The 24,820-nt window shown below is 40.9% G+C and overlaps 1 protein-coding gene across 1 annotated transcript; it reads right to left on the bottom strand.

The window, feature by feature from the left end:
• Positions 1 to 20,702: 20,702 nt before the first annotated feature.
• Positions 20,703 to 21,603, bottom strand: LOC115334987 (60S ribosomal protein L35-like). Its single transcript, XM_041120356.1, is given in 2 exon segments — positions 20,703 to 21,390; positions 21,393 to 21,603. Coding segments are annotated over 2 exon segments (372 nt in total). The 3' UTR covers positions 20,703 to 21,229.
• Positions 21,604 to 24,820: the final 3,217 nt, after the last annotated feature.

Below are 24,820 nucleotides of genomic sequence, written 5' to 3'. Positions count from 1 at the left end.
AATGCTCCACATTTCTTAAAACGTTTCAGACACAGATTCTGAAGCGTTAACAGCCTTTCAGGAATTAATGAAGGTGAAAGGCAAGGCCACTGGAAGGAAAATTGAGTTGTACAGCAGTTATGGGATTTATCAAAGGTCAGGCACTGAATTGGTGACATGTGGAAATAAAAGCATGAAATTTCCATTCCAGCACCCTCATCTCACTACTATACTTCATATAAAAGTTTTGCTGCTTCTCATGGACATTCTGGCAGAAGCTGAGGGACTTAATAGAGCAAAACAGTACAATCTGCTGGGTTTTTTTTAAATTGTATTTGCCTGCCTCACCATTTTTTTTTTTAGGAAACTAGATTGAGTAAAATTCCCTGTAAAAATGTTCTTGCTTCAATGTCAGCTGGACAACCATACACTATGGATCCTTTAGCCATGCAATCAGTATGACCAAACAAAGCAGAATCTATCAAAATAAGAGGTACCCAAAACAACTTTTGTCCCCCCTTGTGAAACTATCTTCAATATATATACACATAAACTTAGATACAGATTTAGATAGCTATAGATCTGTTTTTAAGTTCAACGTTAGTTAAATTATTGTCTGTCTCCACTAAGCCTGTCTGTCTCGCTGGCCATTCTCCCACTAATGACCCCCTTTATGGTCCTGAGCTGAATTTGAAAAATAAGAACAAGTTTAAGTAAGTCACATAAATTGAGCTACTAGTGATGCCATGTAACATGACCACTGTTGCAGCCATATTTAACACAATAAACAAGGTCTGTTCAGATGTAGTGCTGAGCAATCCAACCACATTAGCCATTTCTGCTGACTGCTGCTGACTGGGAGCACTGGACCACAGAGTTACCCCATGGGTCTGTTTGTGAGCAAGAGAAGCTGCATTCATACGCTGAGAACAGTGGATAGCTGTAGCTGGCAGGAAGACAGTCAATGGTAAGGGTCAGGAATAAAAACCTCAAAATGCACCACGTGTCTCGGAGGTTCACAGAATCATCAAAACTTTTTCATGATTAAGTGAGCCAGATCAGTCCCCTAATTGCCTGTGGTTTGTCTGTCATCATTTTCACATGTGCCATGATTGCTTTGTAAGAAGTTACCCATTTGAAAAGCTAACCCCTTTATTAGGGGGCAAGCCTACACCACATATTATAAAAGCACACGGAACAAACAGAATCAATTTCATCCTTTCAATGAAGTCTAAATGGCCTTCCCCTCTTGAACTGTTCACATTAAACAGCAAGCACAAGGGACTGTCATTTGCTCTCTGTATGTTGCCAGGGCAATCTCCAGGAATTTCTTGCAGTATATCAAAGACCTATGTTGCATGTACTAATATGTGTCTGAATTTTTAAAAAAATGTAAAAACGTTAATTGTCTGCAAGACTAATGCATTGTGGTTAATTTAAACACCCAGTGCCTGCTGGGTCCCCATTAGAGGATATGCCACAATCGTGATAGATAATATCGACTGCAATTTCCACACCCAGGATTCTGGCTGAATCTAATTTGTTGTGTGCTTCTACAGCAATGAACTGCCAAATTGTAGTGAGAGACTTAGTGGCATATCTATCAGGTGTATCACAAGCGGTCTTGCATTCAGCTACCGGTAATGTATGTCAGTAGACTTCATATTCTCAGTCTACTGTGCCTTATTGCCATTTAAATAGGTCTTGTGTGTGTAGTTATAATGCTTAACTGCCTTCATACAGCGTTTGGAGATCTACAGGAGGAAAGGCCGTGTGTCTTCAGGACTGCTCTGCACAAGCAAAAGGCCCATTGCATGGTCACCCGTGATTGCAGAGGATGAGTTCTATGACCCGAAGCATCCCTGGGACTTCCACACACTTCTGGAAAAATGTAATCTTTACTATTAGATTCACCAAGGAATCTGGGGATGCTGTTACTAAAAGGTAATGCAAAGCGGTGGTGGATGGCTTAGCCACAGTCCTAAATTTTTAGAAAAAGCAGCTAATGCTGTAAAATGATGCTTCAGAAATCAGTAATGGTTAGTCAGCTGAATTCTGAGCTCACTGATACTCCAAGTAACTCCAGTAAATTAATGAATTTACACTTGTCCCAGCAAATGAGACCAGCACCGGGCCCCTTTAACAGAGCAGGTCCCCAGCTGGTGTTATTGTTGTAGCTCTGTAATTATCAGTATTGGTTGATGTTCTGACTGTCTGTAGCTCGAGTCATAATGCTACTGTGTTGACAACTCTTTATCATCCAAACAATTTAGCTGATCAAGACAAACTATTGATCCACTCATACTCATCTTTATTGCTTCTTAGGGTGCAATCTTTATTTTGACTGGTGAGTGGAAATCAGTGGCATATTCCGATCAGTGACATCGCCACTGATGTCATTATTGACATCAGTGGCGATGTCACTGATAGGGATACATGTGGTATGCCACATACTCTTAGCTCAGCAAAGAACTGCTTCTTATAAACACACATCTTTACCTTGTCCCTTCTCTTAGTTGGATTTTCAAGTTGTAATGATGGAGCTTCACGCAATCAGGAATATTTACTGTGGTCTGTCATCCCTGCAAGCTTACAGGCAAGGTGTTCTGCTTCAAAAAAAAAAAAAAAAAAAATTTATTTTGGTTACTTGGATTACTGCCTGGACAGGAAAGGATGGAACTGATGTCAGGGAACCGGATGAGTAATAGAATAATTTTGAACAGTGATCTGAGCTGCTAAGAGGATGACACTTGAGAGGTCAGAGGCACAAAACATTTTCCACTTTCTTTCCTTCTGAACTCAGAGCTTCAAGCATAAGCTGCGTGTGATTCAGTCTTGTCGAGCTGACATGGTCAGTGCAGCTATTGTTTAGATCTATTCAGCCATTATGAAGGTCTTCAGCACTGCCATTTCAGGGGGGAAAAAAAAAAAAAAATATTAAAGATCAAAAAAGCAAACGCAGAGAGATGTGTTACAGCTAGAGAAACTCTTTCATATACCATCGTGCCGTTACAGACACAGATTTACCAGAGAGGCTAAGAAACCATTAGCTACCCAGCCTGCCCGCAGCAGCACAGCCTGCACCGCACAGCTTCCCCCTCCCTTGCATGCAGCAAGGAGCTGCAGTCAGGGCTGTCCCAGTGCGACGGGGATGTTGAATCATTATTTATGCTACAGTGATAATGACAGCCCTTCTCGGTGCGGATGGGAACCGCCCCCCCGCCCCCGTGTTAGTCCCCAGCCAAACGATGGCGAGACGCTTCCTGTCCACAAAGTCTACAGCCAAAGCTGGTAGGACAGAAAAAAGGTTTGTGGGTGACCCTGTTGTTTTCTCTCCTCCAAACCGGGAAAGTGGGGCACCCAGCCCTGAAAGAGGTGGCCTGAATTCACAAGGGAAGTCTATGACAGGAGGGAGAGCCAGTGGCCTCTCAGTCCCCAGGCGCTTTGATCGCAAACCCACCTTCAAACAGAAGTTTGTAAAATTGACAACTCTTTACCCAAGTAGAGCTGGCCGAGGTAATAACTCTATCCAGGATAATGAGGGCATATACAGACCCCTCCACCCTCGACAATGCTGAGCAGCCAAAATCCAAAGAGCACTGGAGGGTACAGCACAGCTGAAAGGGGACCCAAAATGTCCAGAAAACGAGTGTCCCCCCGGAGGGTTTGTCACAGCAGGCATGCCGTGACACGGGACCAGGGGCAAGCGGGAGCTGCAGTCAGAGGACTGCTGGAACAGTATTACCACGGCATGAAAACGCAAATAGCAAAAGCGTTCAGTTGCTCTGCTTCTATTACGGCACACTGCAAGCTAACTGTAGACAACAATTAGTAGACTTTCTGGGGATGTTGTATCTCACATTGAAAGCTCTTTGCTCCAGAAAGCAAGCCCAGCATACGTCTTCATTTGCTTAGCTCAAAGTGTGTCTAATGTAGAAAACCTAGACAACGTCAGGATTAAGCCACAACACAGCCAAACAGGACCGAAACTTTCTATCGAAGTAAGATGCTGCCACCTTCGGACCAAACTGAGGATTAGCAGAACCCCCATGGAAGTAAAATGCACTCTGGAAAACTGCAAATCAGAAGAAAAAGCAAGAAACAATGAACGTGTCGATGCCATATCAATAAGACTGAGGTTTTTCTGATAAAACATATACCTTTGGATTGTAAGAAAGAGATCAAAATAAATGATGACCGTGCTTCCTCGAGAGCTTAACGCACATATTAGTTTTTACTATTTTGTACAATGCTCTTTTCTTATAAATAAAGGCTTATAAAATGCTTTAGAATAAGCATGTGTAGGTTCTGCACATTGCTACTTGGCATTGAGAGGTCTTTCTCTTGCAGTGAAAGACAATAGAAATGAGACAGGGAATTACAGAAAACTGGAAATTAGCTGTTCAGATCAGATTTGGGCTAACACATGGTGCTCGGTGTGTTTTATTGCTCATTACAAAGACAGCATGGATTTCTTAACAGCTGTAACTTACATGAGCAAGATAAAGGAGAAGAAAAATTTAAAATAATTTTTTCCTCAAATCAACCATGGGAAAAGGTTGTTTTTTCTTTTCACCCTCACCTCTGAGAAACTCCCTGGTATTTGTACAAATTTGTACAAATCTGGCAGAAACTTGGAACTATCCATGAGAAAGCCTTTTCCCTCAGCTTTGAGATTTTAGTGCCCTTCTCTGCCAGCTTCTTGGCAGTGTGACTGCATTGGAGTCAGGATCTCAGCAGCTCACCAGCCAAAACCTTACAGAGCCATCTGTAAGACGAGCTTCTGAAAAGTGGAGAGGGCATACAGCAAACTTAAGGAAGCCTCCGGATATATTTACTTTGTTAAGTATTTGCACAGAGGTGGGATGTCTGTATGCACTCTCTACATGATAGCCCAGAGAACTCTTGCCGTTCAGGACAGCAGAAAGATCGTGCCACAGGTATGGCTGTCACCCTGTGCAAATCAAGCAAAAAATAAGCTATCAAGGTGGTGCTGGTGGTGGTGGTGTAGATCGACGGAGCCCAGCTGAATGCTACAGGTGGTCAGGACCTCAGAGTCCACAAGATGGTACTCACAGCACTGTCCAAAAAGGACCTGCTGCATAAATCCCAAGCGCTGCTGCTTCCCAACAGGAGTCAGGGCATGGTTCTTAGCTGTAAGATCAAAGCACGCCGTTCTGCAGCTCAGCGCAGAGAGCAGTCTGCGCCTCCTGAAGAAACACAGCCAAGTTCCAATACAGGATTTCTTTCTGAAAAATCAGAAAAATATCTGCAGCCTCACAGGCAAGGCTTTGCAAAAAAAAAAAAAAAAAAAAAAAATTATGCTTTTATTATAAATACATTTTTAAAATACAGTATTTCTTGTTAGCAGGATTTCTTAATGATGACTCTAACTTGTTCTCAGACTTCAGTTATGCTGAAAAAAAAGTTAGCATAGCAAAGATCAGGCTGCATGAAAGTCTGCACCAGTCTTTTTATGTGCAGAAACACATCAAAGGGCTTCAAGGGGTTTAATAATGGAACTATGACAGCCTGAAGAATAAACAGAATTTGAGTGGACAGATGCACAGGACTTAGAGCTTAATCTAGGAGTCTGCAACTTGCTGAAAAGAGCCAATGTTAAAGTAATTATGCATTTAAAACAATTACTATTTATTCTTCAAAGAGTCATACTCAAGTGAAGTAACCCATTTTAAATTATTTCTGGTAATCGCATTGCATCCCCAAATTATATGTCTGCATACTCTTTGAACTAGGCTTTCCAAAAAAAAACCCACCCCTGTATTTTTGCTTAAAGATTACCCCCCATCTTGAATACTTCCCCTCTAGCTTATCATTTCCTGCAAGTGTAATATAGAGTGTTAAGCCTGAGTAAATACCGCTGACTTTAGTTTCTGTGTCTAGGACAGAAGTCAGTTTAACAATGAACAATTGCAAATGCCCAGATTGTTCACTTACCATTGACTTTTGATAATCTGGGAAATTCTATAAAAGTGTCAAGGCATTTCTACTAAAATTGCTGTAGCTCACCAACACATAATTGCACATAGCAAAATGACTGAACACAAACTTAGGAGGGATCATTGTTCTGCTTCAGACAGCATACAATAGCTTTCCATTCGGGAACCTCCACATACAAAATCTGATTTAAAATAACCCCCAGGTTATCCACCGTTTCTACTGAGACGCAATCACATTATTCTTGTGCAGCAGAACCTAGGGAGCAAACTCCATCATTTACACCTTCTACTCACTAGCTGGGACAGGAGTGAAAATTTTACTTCCAAGTGTAATTAACACAGTTAATGATCAGTTTGTGGGGAAATTTCCAGTGCTACACTTAAAAATATACCCTGCTCACATATATATGCAGAGGCTAATTTTAAACTAGCAAGCTGTAATATTGCTGGCAGCGTAACTGCAGCAGAGCAGGCTCAGTACAGACTCTGCTCCATGGAACTAGGGTCATTTTGGGCAGCTGATCTACACCAGGATCCAGCTTAATTGCCACCTATGCTGCTCGCAGTGCCCACTGCTGCCTAGTTGGCAGCTGGCTCAAATGAGGCTACATGAGCTGCAGTCCCACTAGGAGTTTCATATTCGCAGTGAACGCAGTGCTGATTCTAAATTAAATGGTTTGGTTTGCTGCAGACAGGACACCGCTCCTCCAGGTCTGCCTTGCGTCCGCCAGACCTACTCATTCTACCCACAGAGTAACTCCTCTCCCTCTCCACGCCTTGTCACACTGCCCGTCCTCTTTTGTTCCATCTTGAGACTACGTCTAAGGCTAGATTTATCTCACACAGGCATGTGCTAGCTAAACTAGTTGTCTCCCCTACCTATGTCTTCTACCATATCAAAAGAGAAAGATCCGCATCTCCAGAGAGGGAATGTTACGTCCACCTCAGACCCTATCTCAGGGGAGGAAGACCTTCCCATTGAAGAGTAGCTTCCACAACACAGAAAGGCTTTGAAGCAAGATTAGAGAGACTTACTTTTGTATCATTTTTATTATTGTTTCCTGAAGTAAGGACAGAATTCCCTTGCCTATAGAGAGACCACAGATGAGTTGCTCAGACTAGTTCTCTGGAGCTGAACTCAGTTGCCTAAATATCGGCATCTAGCGAGATTTGAGTTGCTGCGGGGTATCTATCTAACACATCCTATGGCTTTGGCAGATATCACAGAAGACATGCAGGAAGCCCGCTCCGTTCTGGTTTGGTAGCCAGCAGCCACACTGGATACCATCACAAATTGCACAGAAGCCTACACTTATGCAACTGAAGGGAGTCTCTGCTGTTTAGGCATCTAGAGTTAGTTATGACTACTCCCATGCTTATTTTCTAAGAACACGTCTTCACTATTGAAAGAGTGTGTGATTTCCATTTTCTGGGTAACTAAAGCCTGTGAACTATCTATCCTACAACAAAACCACAGTCAGAAATGTGCACTTCCATTTTAGTGTGGGTGAGCCTGCTGATGACAATTATGTGTCGTGGACCTCACAGTGACACCAGAATTACTGGGTTTTGTTTGTTGCAACCTCTGGATAGTATAAATAAATACTTTATTTACCTTGGGTAAAAAACATGGAAATGAACTTTAAGTATTTACTGGACATCTTATGAGCTACTTGTATGTTAGTTCGTGGTCTATTACAGAATTTAATTAATATGGGCATAAAGCTTAAATATCTGAAGCCCTGATAGCACATAGACCTCTTTAGAAGCTGTTAAACCCTTATTAGAAGTGATTTCCTTAAGTAATTTCCTAATTTGAAATACTTCAAGGTCAACCTATTTCCTAAGTTCCTTAAAATTTCCTCATAAATGTTGTGGGTGACATCTCAAGCCATTTGCAGCTTTTTAAGTAAGGGAAGTTTAAGCAGTCCATTACTACATTCCGTAACACTATCAGCCATGCAATATTTAGGGGCCTTTTCCGTGAATAAGGAAATACAATATTAGTACATTTTCCCATCAGTCTACTACTTTAATTCACTCTTCCTCTTGAAAGCACTTAGAAATATCTCAGCATCACCCCTGTCTTTATCCTGCGGTAAAAATATACGATACATACTGCCTGAGGAATTATGCATGGGATAGACGGCTATTCTAATTCATCTTGTACAGCCAGCTCCTTTTCTTAGCCACTCGATTTTCTCTCAAGAAGAAGTCGTCCATCTTCCAGGTCTTCCCTGGGTCAAAAAGCTCGGTCTGACCGAGCTGCTCCTGCAGTCCCCCCAGGCGTGGTCAGTCGCCAGCAGCCCAGTCCAGGACGAAGGGATCTCCCCAGCACCTGGAAGTCTTGGTGTCCCATTCCAGCTTCAGGTGTCCAGCGAGTTCGGTGGGTCACGCTAGCAAACGTGTCCTCCTGCCTGAGGCCACCTCTGACCCTGGAACAACATGGCTTTACCAGCACTTCAGGCAAGCAGGCTGTGGCTTTTCTAGTTCTTTATAACTCAAATTCCTCTCTCTCAACAACTCCTTGAGATGATCCTTCCTGTGCTGTTTATAATTCATTTTTTTCCATTCTGTCTTTTCCTTCTGCCTTCTGGAAAAGGATGCAAGAAAACAGGCATTTTTCTCTTGCTTTTTCTTTCAGCAATACTGGTTTTTATTAGTATGAGTTTTTTTCTGTTAGTCCGCCAGTACCCATTAACATAGCCTAAACTCACTGCTTTCACTTCCTAGTTTCATGCGGAGTCCAGAGCTAACCCACTCTGTGGAAAAGGTGAGAAGGTCTGTCCAGGTCCTGAGGACACCCCCAGGTCTGCCTGTCCCTGCTCAGCCCCCCAGGGCAACCCCAGCCTGCCCACAGCCCAGAACCCCATTTTAGCCCCCAGGCCATCCACTTTTGCCCCAGTGATGTTGCAGCAGGGCTGGTCTCCAGCTCTCCACTGCCCTGGCTGGTGGTGACCCCACCAGTGAACGACCCCATCCTTCTTCCTCAGGGTGATGGTGAGAGTTGAGCATCTCGGAGGCAGGGGCTGGCCCAGGACACCCTGCAGGTGAGGGTGCCAGCAAACACCTTCCAGGCGAGCAGTGCAAACACGACTGCTTCTTCTCCTTTGGTACCATGTCACACCAGGTTTTTTTCCATACTTTCCAGCTTTTGACTGACGGACCAGGAATTGAGCGGAATTTCCTTTTCTCTAGTTAACTACTATCATTACCATTCTCCAAACAATCAAGGTCCATCATGTAGACTGTTATTTAAGGGGATGTTTGGAACATGTGCAGTCAGTTGTATCTCAAATAAAGGTGGCTATATTGGTCTACCTAGACACAGCCTAGCTCAGTGTAGCTCCATGTCCCACCTCTAACTGATCAGTGGTGATAGCTAGGAAAGGGCTACAAGGAAGAAGTATTCAGAGATATTTATCTTGCAGCTTGTGAAAACAGGTACCTTAGGACATCATAAGCCAGAAGTTGTACGCACATCTTTGCCCCTAATACCTCTAGGGGAATTTTTTTACATTAATTCATCCAATTGGTTTCTGAATCCATTTGTATTTTTGGCCTCCATAATATTCTGAGTTCCAAGATACGACTGTACATTGCAAGAAGCACTTCTGCCTGCCTTTAAGCTAGGTCTCGTGGTTCACTGTTGTCCTGGGAACTCCTAGCTAGGATGAAAACTGCCTCCAGTTCTTCTCAGCTTGGTCTACCTCAAGGACCGATGTCATTTATGCTGTGTTTGAGATTCAGCACCTAATATAGCATCCCACTTCAGAGGAACTCTGTTCTTGCTAAAGCAAAAAATACTGAACTTTCAGATTGAAACATCAATTTTACATTATACTGTCTTCCTGTCAAAGGAATGAGTTCATATCTACTGCCATGGATACACATAGAAACTGGGACATGATAAGCAACAAACATGACTTCTGTCCTCAAAAGTTGGTCTCTCCCGTAACATCTCATGTAATAACACCTTGTATGTACATTGGAGGAGGGAGTAAAGGAAGAGCCCTAAAATAACATACATGTAGAAAACCCCTTATTCAAATACATAAGCAGATGCAGACCAAAATGAATTCATAAATACAGACTGAAAACCTGCAGACAAGGAAGGCTATAAGGGTGAGTAATATGCAAAAGACTCTTTGTGAAAATATTACTAAAACTGCTATCACTACTGCAAATAAATGAAGTCCTTATTGTCCCAAGAAATAAGTAACATGCTAATCCGATGATTTCCAAAAAACGAAGCCATGTAATGTTAGGATTGCAGTTTAAGAACAGTTGCTCCTGTTGTATCTATGATTTTGGACATGAAAGGATTTTTTTCTCCTAGTATGAAAATGTGCAATGATGTGGTACTCTAGAGCACCTGTTTATAATTCAGCTTCTCTCTGACGGTGCTCACTTAGCAAGGATATTGTGCTCTTATTACCACTATTTCAGCCCTGTTATTTAGTCATTGATTAAGCATCTTTTGGGCTCATTTCCATAATTGTATAACAAGAAGAAATCTGTGTAAGTATCAATACCATGTCAAGTGAAGCTAAAAGTTTTTGCAAATCATACCTTTGCACAAAACCAAGAAATCTGCACTTGACTGTCAGTTGAAGCAAACAGTATGGCTTCTGCAGACTTGTCTCCTTTCGCCGCCTAAAGAAAAGCAGTCTTGAGTTGCTCAGTTCAGCATTTCTGCTAATATCTTGTTTTGTCTCAACAAAAAGTGTGCATGAGGCTTCAACCAAGCTTATTTCATAGGGAAAGTGAGGTTCAGAACAATCCATGTGCAAAAAAACCTTTGCTCCAAGCCCAGTAAGTGGTGCAGTTCAGTTCCTGTCATTATATCTAAAATATTTTAAAGAAGGATGACAAATATTCTTGCTTTGTGAGATAGATAACAAAGTCTTCATCTGTCTGACATCCACAAGACATATACCACACCCTTTGAAGCGGTGAGAAGGACGAACTCCTGGAATAGTTCACAAATGGGACTGGGTAATGGTTCCATAGGGTACCACTGTGAGATTAGGTTGGGAGGCTGGGAATGCCACTGCATCCTCAGAGTGCCCACAGAGTGTTGGCTGAATAGCACCTGATGACTCATTTCCTCCCTTAGTAAAAAGAGAGATGCCTTGGAGGTGCACCTGAATTAGGTATGGAACATGCTGCAGTTCAAAAAAACTGCAAGCGCACAACCTCTATTTTAAAATAAGGGAAAGGCTGGGGTTTACAGTCAACTTTTTCAGGGCTTAGAAAACTCTTTTAGAAGTTTAACTATAAACAACTTTCATTTTTTAAAAAACAACTTTTTAAATCCAAACCATCTCAATTCCCATTTAATAAAGTTATTTTTCTGCAGAACTCTTCTGGAAAAAAATATTTTAATGGACATATATTAAGAGACAAAAACATGCATTCTAGTCACTTTACGGTCAGCTTTTAGACAAGGCAATTTCCATGTCTTTACAAGCACAGACTTTTGAAACAAATGCATTGTGATGACTCTAAGAATGGAATATAGTTGTATCAGTTATACAATATGCATTGTGAAAGGTCCTTTAACCAGAAGGTTAGAGGTTCCTGTTGCCCATACCGAGTGATCTTCTTTTGCTTGGATATATAAGGCAGATGAATGAGAACGATTTATGAACAGAACCTTTTCTTTTTTTCTACTCCCGTCTGCTTGTATGCTCGTGCTTGTGTCACACCCAGCTTGACACGCTGGGTCATCCCAGGCCAGAATTAGCTTTTCAGGGTTTCTTAGCAAAAATTGAACCCCATCATCTGAAACTGAGTTGCTTGGAATAGTACCTTCAGCCTTGGCAGGTGAGAGGTGAAACAGGTTTGTCAGGGAACTCTAAGAAACTGGGCTTGTGATCCTGCTGTTACCGGTTGGAGAATAATAAATGTTCCCCCCAAGCAGCTGCCTTCTCACACATTCTGACACTGCTGGCTGACATGAGCAAGTTTGATTCTCCCTGTCTCTCACACAGATAAGCTCAGTTAGGGATCCACAGCCGTCTTGTCAAGACCCTGCTGTCGTAGGTGATTGACTGCTTTGCCTCCATCCAGAGCTGGCCCTGCCTCTTGCTCACATAGGAGGTAGCCAAAGAGCCACCACTCCCTGAACACCAAGCTGTGCCCTCTGTCCCTTATCCATTCTTATAGTAAAAGCAAAATGAAACAAAACCATTGCCTGTCTCTTTACAAGAAGTTTGTTTACTGTAAACAATAATAAAAAACCATCAGTTTGTAGATACTCTGCTTGTTAGTGTATACTCTGCCACATTTTACTGCCATACTGCCATACTATACTTTGGTGCCATACACCAAACCTATTTATTGGCTATTCCTTTTTGGGGGGATCAAAGCAGTTTCAGAGTAAGAAAAAGGCTCTAGGCCATTAATTTGAACATGGGAACATTTATTTATTCTTAAAAGCGTCTCAGAACCACTCACTCCAAGCTGACTGTTCCGTCACAATGCAGACATTCAAAATAGCATATACCATATCAGACACGCCAGAAGTATCTTAACTCAACTTCTTTATGGAAGACAGAGAAATCAGCTGCCCTGATGGTTTAAATCTCAGCAGAAGGAAGATACACTTGAGGGACCTGGAGAACAGGTGGGCCTCCCTGTGATTTCAGCTTGAGCAAGTTGGTATGAAGTGCACAAGATCTGCCCGACTGACCTTGAATGAAATACTTGGATAAACCGCCAAAAGCTTGGAGATACCATTTTCTACTTTGCCTGTAAAAATATTCCAAATGCCAAGAGAGAAGCTGTCAATGACACCATCTTTCTCTGGGCCACTGCTTATGAAGTCGGTGAAAAACACAAAGCAGTTTTTATGCACAGTAGCTGTGGTGCAAGCATATTCCAGTCTCCTGTCAATAATAGCACCTGCACAGCCACCATGAGCAGAGGTGACGTTGAGAATTTGGGTAGATTATAGATGTATAATTAAATGCAATGTGAATAAAACAGTCCTTCGGCTGCATGGCCAGCTGTATCCATTCACATATTCAGGCATACTGAAATCACAACTCACAGGAGTTTTCCAAAGTCACAAACACGTTGCTTTGGAAGGAGAAGATTGTAACTGGGTTCTGCTGCACATGCAATGAAAAAACCAAATGACAGAAATAACCAAACTGTTAAGTAAAAAAAAAATAACTAAAGTTCTTCAACACTATCTCGTTGTTCCATAAAACTTTTAAACTCTATTATGAACTAAAGAACATAATTTAGGAAACATCTTAAATTTTTCCTTGCAGTTTGCTTTCTGAGAACATGAGCTTTACAAAATTACTCAAGGGATTTCAGAGAGAAGAATGAATACCAACATTATCAGGAACAGTATTGATTTTTTTCTCTACAGTCAAATAGTAAGCACAAGTGATTGTATTAATTATAAACTGATATTATGCTGTTATCTCAGCTGAACAGATCAGAGTTCAGCCCATGAGCATATATCTACCAACCTGGTAGATATACAGTTACTGAAAGCACATTCTAGATCAATGACTTTGATCAACAATCCAAAACCCAAGTAATTAAATCATTATCTACCTGAAGCTGCAGTCATACAGCAGTCTGAGAGAGCAATCTCATCCCTGTGAGAAGCATCAGCAAGGAAACAGCTACAGGTGATACCTCTGGATCCCCTTCTACACCTGGATCAAAACACTCCACTCAGAGGCACGGCTTTCACTTGAATTTATCTCACACACTCAGAGCTGGAGTTACACACACAATAATTAGAATTAGAGTCCTTCAGAGGATGCATGCATTTGATGACTGCTTTAACATTATTTTTTTAGAACAATTAAATGTCTGACTTTTAAAGTGGATTCTCAGTTTTATTTCCATTTCCTACAACAAATGAATCAAATCACTGACAAGTTAACAACTCTCTTTACTCCTCATTGTGCCTTGTTTGACTTACTGTGTTTTAATTGCTCTGACTAAGCGGAAGGACCTTTTGATTTTGTTTCAGCCCAGCAAAACTAAAAATTAACCTCCATTGGTTTCTTTTGCTTACACCAGCTTTAACTCTGTAGTCAATATGTGCTTAAAAAGTGAAGTAGGTGGGCCAGATGCTTTCCTCCAAACACTTTTCAGGAGTGCCACACTCCGCTGTTGTAGGAATGCCAGATGAATGCTCTTTGAAAGCTTTTGTTCTGAATCTGTAACAAGGCACAGCAATGGCTCCTTTCCAGCAACTCCCTATCATATTCCATTCTGACAGCCATCTTCCAGCTATATCTACAGCTAGGATCTATAACTTGAACGAGAGGGAAAGAACAAAAAAGATGCTAAAAGATTAATGATCTTTGGAACTATATGACTGCAATCCCAGCTTCAGTCACCATAAACAGAAACACATGAACACAATCAATATATCATGTTGGCCCAGTCACTGAATATGCTTTCTATAAACTTCAGAAGAATAGCATTCGGCTAACTTGGGCCTCTAAGCACCACCCTGAAAATCAACTACAGCATATCCAAGAATCTTCTCAGAAATGCCCCTTATGATGCAGAACTTCCTCCCCAGTTATCTGTTCCCACAAAAAGTGTAGTAAATGTTCTTCGGTTGAGCAAAGAATTATTGCAAACTCAGTTTTGCAAGCATGACTGCACCGGCTGACGTGTCTGAGGGACGCACGCTTGCCCCATTTTCCATACAGTCTGTCCTCACAGAGAAACTGTGTGCAGTACCTGATAATGCTGGATACCTGGAGCACCTCTGAGTAGCCCACAAACAACTTCCCAGATGTCTACATTGATCCCAGCGCCTGCGCTTTTGAGATGTCGAATAAGTACCCAACCTAGAGTGCAATCTGAACCAGTAAAGACATGATGCGGGGTAACCTGACCTGCCTTTTATGGTAAAATTTAAATCTTTTGCATTCTTGGCACTTTATGCTGTAGGTGAGATATCTGTCCCACCTGGCACTTCATCTCTCCCCTCTTCTAGAACCAGTGAGTCCAGCAGGAAGGATTCAGCCAGTGTTGCCAAGATTTTTGTTCTGTCCAGACCGAAGCATGTGAGGAGCATGCGTCAGCCTTCTCTAGGATCTGAGAAGGACCTCAACTTTCATCCAGATTAGTCAGGAATGAACATGCTCCCCACAGACCATGGCTTCACAGGTAGCAGTGAGCCTATCTAAGGAGGCTGCAACCTTGTTCCTTTTCTGGGCTGTCTTCCTCCTCTCCTCTGCTCCTAGCCATGAAGACCCACTGTCTCCTGCACAGGCTGTGGCATCCACTGGACCCTGCCATGTCCTCATCTAACTCATTAAGACAAATGGCCATGTTTATCTGCCATATTAGTAAGTTGTCCCACATGAGACCCAGAGCTAGAACAAGGTAGGCAACGGGAGCCTAAAACAGAAAGCTATGAGGAAGGGAAGTAGGAGGGGAAGGAGACCTTTCCTATTTCAGTGGTGATGAGCTAGTAAATGAGTACGCGCTGTACAACTGTAGCCACCGAGTCCAAGTCTAGGTCCACACCTCACGACTCTGAACTTGTAGTTAAAGCAGAGGCTTTTCTCCAAATTTCCGGTCTGTTGGGCTAAGAGATATGAATAGTGATGGAATTGAAACCCATTTATTAACATCTAACACTAAAAGATTTCCCGGGTGTCCTAGTTTCAGCTGGGATAGAGTTAACTGTCTTCCTAGTAGCTGGTAGGGTGCTATGTTTTGAGTTCAGTATGTGAAGAATGTTGATAACACTGATGTTTTCAGCTGCTGCTAGTAGTGTTTAGACTAATGTCAAGGATTTTTCAGCTTCTCCTGCCCAGCCAGCGAGGAAGCTGGAGGGGCACAAGAAGTTGGCACAGGACAGAGCCAGGGCACCTGACCCAAACTGGCCAACAGGGTATTCCATACCATGGGACGTCCCATCCAGTATAGGAACTGGGAAGGGGGGGTGGGGAATCGCCACTGGGGGACTAGCTGGGTGCCGGTCGGCAGGTGGTGAGCAATTGCACTGCGCATCATTTGTACATTCCAATCCTTTCATTATTGCTGTTGTCATTTTATTAGTGTTATCATTATCATTATTCGTTTCTTCTTTTCTGTTCTATTAAACTGTTCTTATCTCAGCCCGTGGGTTTTGCTTCTTTTCCCGATTTTCTCCCCCATCCCACTGGGTGGGGGGGCAGTGAGTGAGCGGCTGCGTGGTGCTTAGTTGCTGGCTGGGGTTAAACCACGACACCGGGTAAGCCTTCTCTGTGCTTGATAACTACCTGTGTTCGTGCACCACAGATAAAAGTAAGTTTCATCATGTAACTCCAAAATAAAAACCCAGTGGAGAGAGTATAGTGTTTATATTTCAGAGGCAGTATAAAATACAAAAATGTACTTATTATTGAATACCCAAAGACCACCCCCATCTCAGGAAAAGAAAGTGGCAAATGAAGCTTCAGAGAGGGTGTTCAACAGCCTGAATCAGTCAAAACTGCACCACAAATGCATAAGCATCAGAGCTCATATTTAAAATTCAAAGCACACAAGTGCGTAGGAAGGTCTATCATCCTCCCCGGTATACACCCAGACTACAGACCTTTTGTTAGTAAAAGCAATAAAATTGCCCTGCTGGCATGAACATACTAGGAAATTCTGAAGTATGTTTTAGCAATCGGAGATTTTTTTTTCGCATCAAAGTTCTCCCTCCATAAAAGCCTTCTGACATGCGAGAGAAAAAGAAAACCTAATTAAATTGTATGGGAAGTCAGAACAATAGCTGGCCTGATTATTTCCAGTTAACCCTGCCCAGGAACTCGCAGGCAAGGTGAATATACACAAACAAATCCATGTTGTGGATAGCTGCTTCTACTTAAAACAGAGGCAAATAACACAATAGAATTAGGTGGCATTCTCATCCTGCTACGAAAACAAATATGTATGCTGCATGTCCTCCAAACTTACTCCTTCCTGTGACTCGCCTTTTCTGTTAACTTAAACACTGAAACTTAAACTTTCTCTCAAAGCTTGGTGGTTCCCATACCTCTCCTGTTAAGATTTCTCCACCACTGCGCTCGGTCCTCTTTGTCCTTGGACCCCTTTTAGATCCAAAATGGGAGTTACACAAACACAGTGGTCTGATTTCATTCAGACAAACAAAATCATGCATCTTTTATATCAGCACATTCTAGGCAGCTGTAACCTTACCAGATGCTAACTGCATTGTTCAAGATGAACCAAATTGCAAAGTCTTTTTAAATAAAGTTCCTAAAGAGATAGCCCAGTCAAGATATGCAAAATCAATAAGGCCACATATTCAGCCTTGCAACAGGTCAACTTCTGAGCTGCCTCCTCTTTTTCCACATCTTGCTGAAAATGGACTAGTGTCCACCCAGGATGGCAAGCAGTGCTCCACACTGTTCCTTATCTGTCCAGGAAATAGGCATTTCTACCAAGTAAAGCTCATGATGACAGAGAATAAAATCCACCTAAATGTGTATTGACATCTTGCCTTATACATCTTCTCAAAAGATTATAAATTACTCTTGTAATGGCACCCCAGGCTTCAGTAAGAATTAGCAACCTAAAAGAAAGGTGAGTTTGCTATGATGCAGCAAAGCTTACCGCAGGGGAAGTACATCCCTTTTTGCTGTGGGGTGAATCCTCAATCCTGTCCACTGCTGCTATTAGTGCAGAAAGAACATTAAGCACTCTGTACCTTACAGTAGAACATTTTTCTCTCGTAGTTGTTACCTGTTACATGGAAAAATCCTGTGTGATTTGAATTTGTATACAAACCAATATGCCCAAGCTGTGTGTACCTTATTTTAGTTTCATGTGCATGAGACTAGGCAAATTGGAATTAAGCTAGAGGAAATTTCCACAGAGCTTTCTATCCTGCAAATGCTGTCACCAAGAATACCTGACGAGTACTCAGCTGGGAACTGCACCTACAATTAGAAAGAGACATGAAGTAGTAATTTCTCAAAAAAATCAAATAGTATAGAAATATTTCTAGAGTTTCTGTTAATCATGTTGCATTCACTTCCACACAACTGCTCACAATACCAATATAGTAGGCAGACCACATAAAAGAAAAGATAATTTGACTTTCTTTCTTATTGGATTTAATTCTTAAACATTTTCAATGTTTCTACTGTAATCAATCTAAAGATTAAGCATTTCCAGCAGCGATAACTTTTAATACTTGTAAGAGCAGGTTGGATTGCACGCAGTTTAGAGATATATATAGGGTTTATCAACACACCTGCTTGAGGAGTGATACGAGAAGCTTCGTATATTGTTCTCAGGCTTAGCTGCTCAGTGTGTTGAGTACCTTCTCCCTCCCCTGGTGCATCTCGGATCACTGCATGCTGAGCCTTTCCTAGAACATCCTCTGAACCAGGTTGTGAGACACATTGCTGGAGAGGAACTGCTCCGAAGAAGTTTTTTTCCCCTTGTTTATTGACTGGAAAATGAAGAGGGAGACCGGTGACCTAACATCTTCATAGGACCACTTGCCTTCATTCTATTTTAAAATAAAATTACTGTAGACTGTAATTGACACACAGAGAAAAAAATGACAACAGTTTACAAAAGAGTTACTGCAGCGATTTTTTACCATTACTGTTACTTTTTTAAATCACTGGAGTGATTTTTAATAAAAGCAAGATCCTAGGGGTATGACTCAAATTACAGGCAATGGGTCTGGTTTGCTCTTCTCTAGAGAATAGAGGATTGCCTCAAAGCAAAGGAAGGAAAGTATTTGGCCAGCATGCCAAAGGAAGGTGCTACGAGAAAAGTAAGTTAGTGAAAAGAATTTTTTAAAAAATCCTGGCAGCATTACCTGTGCTAAAACTTAAGGAAAAGCCATAGATACATACTGTTTGTAGGAACTGTATAGTGCTATTTTCCTGGGATATAATCATAGTGGTTTTTCCTTTTCTTATGATGATTTTGTCTCAATGGTTCCCCATATCTACAAACTCTTCCAGTTTTGCAAGTGTTTATGAGACTACTACCTTCAAATCCTGTTTATTTAAGTAAAATCATGACTGGAAAAGTCAAATACACAGTTTCAAGAAGACAGTCTGAACATCAAAATGAATACATTAATGAACAAATGAATGTAATCAAACTGGCATTAGGAATATTTACTGTTTTCTTTCCATTATGAAAACTATGGCCCCAAATTCTTGTAAGTAAAAATTAGAAATTAGTAGACTTGTTCCTATAACAATTAGAGTATTTTTTCTGTATACAAAATGGTCATGACTTAAAATCTGTTAGCTTTTTCCTTTGTAGGCATGGATTATCCCATTTGTAAAGAAACATTCATGGGTTTCTTGGATGTAGACCAACAAGGTTTCTTATGTCAGACTTCTAAGCTGTCACATTTCCAAATATTAATGAATTACTCTGAGTTATATGAAGGGAATGAGGAGGAGGGCATATCATTGCCTTCAAATTTTTATATATAGAGTCATACTAACAAAGACATAGGTGAATCAGTCTAACAAAAAGTTTGCAAACTGTTTCAAATACTCCTGCAATCATGGTTTGTATCTATGTGGTATATACTCAGAAGAGGATTTTGTGGCAGAACTTAAAGAATTTATTGGGGTTTTTTAGGCTACCTGATCTAATTCAAATGTATTTTTTTTATTTCTGAGTAAGATGATAATATCTCACAGAAAACTGTGACTAGTGCAATCAAAGGGTACCAACCAGGTACACTGACTTGGTCTTTTCAGCCTGTAAAGAGATGGTGGAGATAGAGATATGACAAATATCTGAATAATCCTGAAGCATGGCAGGAAGACAGTGAACAGGGAACAATTTTTCACTGTGCCTCATATGACAGGAACTAGTAAACATCAAGCCGCAGGTACAAACAAGTAAAGGGAGATCCTTTCTCTCACACAGTATAAAATTGTGAAATTCATTGTCACAGGATATTGTGGGTGGGAAGAAAAATCCATCAAGGGCTATTAAACACTAAGATATCTCCAGCACAGGAAATCTCTGAGCCATAGATCACTAGAACCTGAAAACTGGGAAGGAGGAATACAGTATAATATGACTGTATAGTTGATTATTCTTCAATAGGCATCTGCTACAGCCACTGCCGAAAAGCAGTTGCTCTTTGATAGAATAGACGGGTCCTTAATCTGAACAAGTGCAAACCCCTTTATGCCATCATATATAATGTAAATGAAAAAAATACATTAACTATATCATCACATATTTCCCCTTTCTGCATGTATATACGCACATATATATGCACATGTATATACGTATGTATGTATATACGTATACACATTCATGCAAAAGTGATTGCCATGATTTTCTTTGGTTCCAGGTACCCTTTTAGCAGCAAATAATAATATAAACTGCTGCCTTGGGAAAGCCTTAGCAGTCTATTGGTATGAGGACACTGTAAACTCATCTGAACCGTGCCACTGAGACTCATGTTACAGAGAGTCACGTTACAGAGACTCCTGAACTAGCAGAAACTGCAACTTCAATAATGTTTTTTGACAGTTTATTTTTGTGTAATGCCCCAGATTAAAAGCAAAGAAAAACAACACACCACAAACAAAAACTGAAGAGAAACCAGCCCAAATTCCAGCGTGCAGCTCCATAATTAGACCCACATGTGCCTTTTGCAGGGCTGGAAACTCACTCTTCCCTACAGACATCCGTCACTAACCAGCTCCTCAAGGCATAATCTGGAGCATCCTTGTCGTTACTGCTTCAGTTTCCTCAGGTCTCCCCGATCCCTGTCTCTTTGTCCAGGGAGTCAGCCGGCTCTAAGCCTTGCTCAGTCACCTTGTTCCAAGAAGTGTGCCTTTTCCCAGTCCCTCTCCTTTGCTAAATGTCTTCTGGTCTGGATGTCATTTTATAGACTTCAGACTTCCACTTACAGACATCTTTCCCCAAGCTCCCAAACCCAGCACCTTTTTCCAAAATATGCCTCACCTGCAGTCTTACTTGCCCTTTCTCCTCCACTCCCAGCCTGTCCCAGTCAGTTTTGCTCTCCACTTCTTGTTGATCAGGCTTTTGCCTGATCCCATCAGTTTTATCTCTTCCTTATCTCTTCCTTACACAAGAATTTTTTTCCCCATTTTGCATTTAAATCAGGTAATGTCCTTCTGCAGATTTCCTCAGTAGGTCTATGCAGCCACAGTTTCCCTCTCTTTGCTGTATGAACCAGCTGGGAAAATCCTTTTCTCCCCCAAAGCAAACTTCTGTTTAATGAGGAAATACTTATCCAAAATAATTAAGAACATTAGTACACAGCAGTTTTACGACCCAACAGTGAACCTCTGGGTACGATATAGCTTTTTGTTCTTTTTGTTGATGGTTTTTGGTCTCAGACTGTCTTTGTGCTCATTTTGCATGCTTAGCCAACCATGTGTCATCTTGGGCCACTGCTCAAGAGGCTTGTGTCTTCCACCTTTGTAAACTTCCTCAAATTCTCCTTCTGGTACTGACTGATAACAGTCATGGCTCTGGCCACGGATTTGGAGACCACATCTATCTTGGAGAGTTTGAAATCATTTTCCCCCAGGACCTTCACGACGTGGCATTGAGCCTGCTCCAGCTGCTCGTCATCCAGTTGCATCAGCGGCTCCTCTTCATCCTTCCCTTGTAGATGTCAGGCCTTGATCTTTGCCATGATGGTGGCAGCAACGTGGCTCCAAGCACCAGAGGCAGATGCGAAGCAAGAAGAGGACTCATAGATCTGGGTTTATCCTCTCGAGCCCAGGCTGTTAGCTGGTGAGACCTGCTCACCGCCCTGACAGAGGAAGAGATGCAGTACAGTCAGTGACCACATAAACGTAGGGATTTTACATTGCTGCATATCTGAACAGAGGGCAAGCAAAGACTTTTGACTTCATTAAATACATTTTCCCCAACCATATTCTCAACAGTAGCTAAAATATTTTGATGGGATTTTCTACACATGCACACACAGCATCAGCCTGTCACTGAAAATTAGTCTATCAAAATTTTCCAGGTGACAGAGTTTTATCTGATGGGCAATTAATGGCTTTAGCAGTTGCACCTATAGTAAAATTAGCTGCTAATTTTTTTTTTGCTTAACTTTTGCAAAAGATGTGCAATCTGCCACACACAACCCAAAGTTACACTGAAACGGACACTAGTAGACAGCTAACAGCTCTGCACACCCAATTAAATATTGAAAAATCATCAGCTTAGTCAAAGGTAAAGTGATGATAGCAAAGGGAAAGGTTTTCTGCATTGTTCTGCAGGGAGTACATCCATTAGACCTTCCGTATCATGAGATATTTATGTTTAATGTTGTATATATCCATATTTTCTCCACCAGCTGCACACCTAAAAGAGATGATGCTTCCCTGCTTTCTCTGCAGGTCTCCCCCATGCATGGAAAGGGATGAAGGAGGCCAAGAGGAGGAAGCAGTGATATGCAAGGCGGTCTAGGACCGCAGCCGGGACTGGATGAGTGCACGTCAGCGCTTTTCCTGTTCTGGGGAGCTTCCCAGAACAGAAAAGATGCTCTATGACTCCAGAATGGACTTTTCAGCTAAAAGAGCATCTAAAGTTGGCTCTGCTGAGAAGAGTGACAAGTACCACAGACTGCCAAAACTCCCACAGAGGACTCTTGTCTCCACTGTAGAGACAATTTGCTGTCCAAACTTTTTTCAGCTAAGAAAAAAAGAGGGGTTTTTTTTCCCTTCTTTTCTTTGGGGGTGGGGGTGAGGGGTGTTTAATGAATTTTCTTAGTGACCAAATTTGCAGTACTAATGTCTCTCACCATGTTTTTAATCTAATGAAAACTAAATCAACTATTAATCTTTACATTATCTTACAGTTCAGATTTGCTAAAGGTCATGAACTATGCACAGCTAAAAAGCTTCACTGCAAGGGAAACTATCATCACAGATATTTCACAATAAGCTGGAGCATTTTCTTCTTCCTTTTTTTCCTTTTACTCCAGGTTATTAGAAAATATGAAACTGTTAAGAGGAATGTAGTAAGAGCAGCCAGCACATTCTGTTCACTTGCCCTTTAATCTTTCTGCTGTAATGCTAGTGTGATAATTGATACCAATTATTTCATAATTCTGTCTGCAGTTCTATATGTATTAAGTAGGTTAATCTAGTCTGCAGGAGAAAATAGTGCTGTATCTGATAATCTCCAAGGTAGAGTCTTCTTTATCAGCAGTGTTTTTGCAGATTTCTGTCCTTGGCTCGGTAGGCAAGTTAAAAACACTGTGAAAAAGTAGTGTCCTATCCAGAGATCATGAATTATACATAACAAAACTGAGCAAGTAAAATGCATTTATTGAAATAATCATAGACACACTGAATTATCATTTCCCACCTGGAACTCTGGAGTTCCAGAGTGGTATACAGATATACAATTGCAGTCTTACAAGAATGCTCCCAGTTTCAGTCCCACATCACCTTTTTCAAAGTAAGCCTTTGCTTGCAGAGACGACCTGTAAAAATTGTTTCCACAGCATTTTATAGGATTAGCAACTTGCCTAAATGAATCATCTTTAAAATATTTAACAGATTCCAGTAACTAGAGAATGTTAAGAGGACACAACAAAGGAATACAAAATATATAAAATCAGTGTTGAATGTATGTCTTTACTCTTTTTTTACTTGTGCATTGCATTCCTATCTTTAATTATAAGAGCATAGAACGATATATCTGTGTTGCACTCTCTTGCAATTACCCACACATGGATAATCTATTTTAGTACACATATTGCTTTGTATATGCCATGCTAGACCACAAAAGCTATTTATATGATATGTAAGTATAAATTGCATTTACACAATATGCTACAAATTAAGGATAACAATGAGAAAAGTAGTAAATATCTGCTAGCATATTAGGCCAACAAAACACTCAGCCAAGAGTTGTCTAGATGGAAAGTTATATGCTTTTATTTAAGGTTTGCATTTAATTTAGTTAAACTGATACAAAAAGCTATGCAAAAGCTCATTTCAGTTTACACAAGGCTTATCTCTGGTTTCTATCATTTAGAAATAAGCTTAAACCTAAAGAAAGTTTGATCTTAAGCTAAAGAGAGTTTAGCTCTCACCTTGTTCTCTCCCTTATTTTAGAAAGTAAGCTCTGTGTAATGAGCTTTATAGCCATCCTCCTTGTTCTACAGAATAACTGTAAAGACTTTGCTATATAGTGTGCTACATACATGAGTGAGGACAGAAAAAAAAGCATGCATTTTACAATTACTGCCCTGTAAATACAGTGTGAGGCATGCAAAAAAGTGCACAAGAAGCACAGAACCTAAAGAATTAATTTGATTTTAAAATTGCAGCACAGTTTACAATCCAAATTAGTTTTTGTAACATGGGTACAAGTTACAAACAATTTCTTTCATTTTTTCTTCTAAAACATGTTGACATCTAAGACCACCAGATGACTACATACTACACACTGTATAATCCACTGTATCATTTTCAGCTACCTCAGATTTGAAAGTTAAGTGTATTGAAACAATAAATATTGAAATCAAATCTTTTAAAATGTACTCAACTAACAAGAAAATAAGTGAAAGGGTTTAAGCTCATCTAAAATATGAACAGTTCATTACTATTTCCAATATTCACAGCTATTTACATTTTAAAATTAATCAACAAACACATATACATACACACCATATACACATAAAGCACGACAGAAGAATTCAAAAGGATGCTGTACAAACTTCCATCTACGTACAAAAAGGGGGAGAAATGCTGTGCAAAGTTAAAATCTTCAACTAGTTACCATTTTTTAAATGAAGATTTTAACTTAGTTAATCCTCAGCTTTATAATTTCTTTTGCCTGTTAAACAAAATACTGGCATCACATCATTTTATTTGTTAACCTTT

Source organism: Aquila chrysaetos, chromosome 2 (genome assembly GCF_900496995.4).
Source record: "Aquila chrysaetos chrysaetos chromosome 2, bAquChr1.4, whole genome shotgun sequence".
NCBI classification, from domain to species: domain Eukaryota; kingdom Metazoa; phylum Chordata; class Aves; order Accipitriformes; family Accipitridae; genus Aquila; species Aquila chrysaetos.
This window is presented reverse-complemented; position numbering and strand designations above follow the sequence as displayed.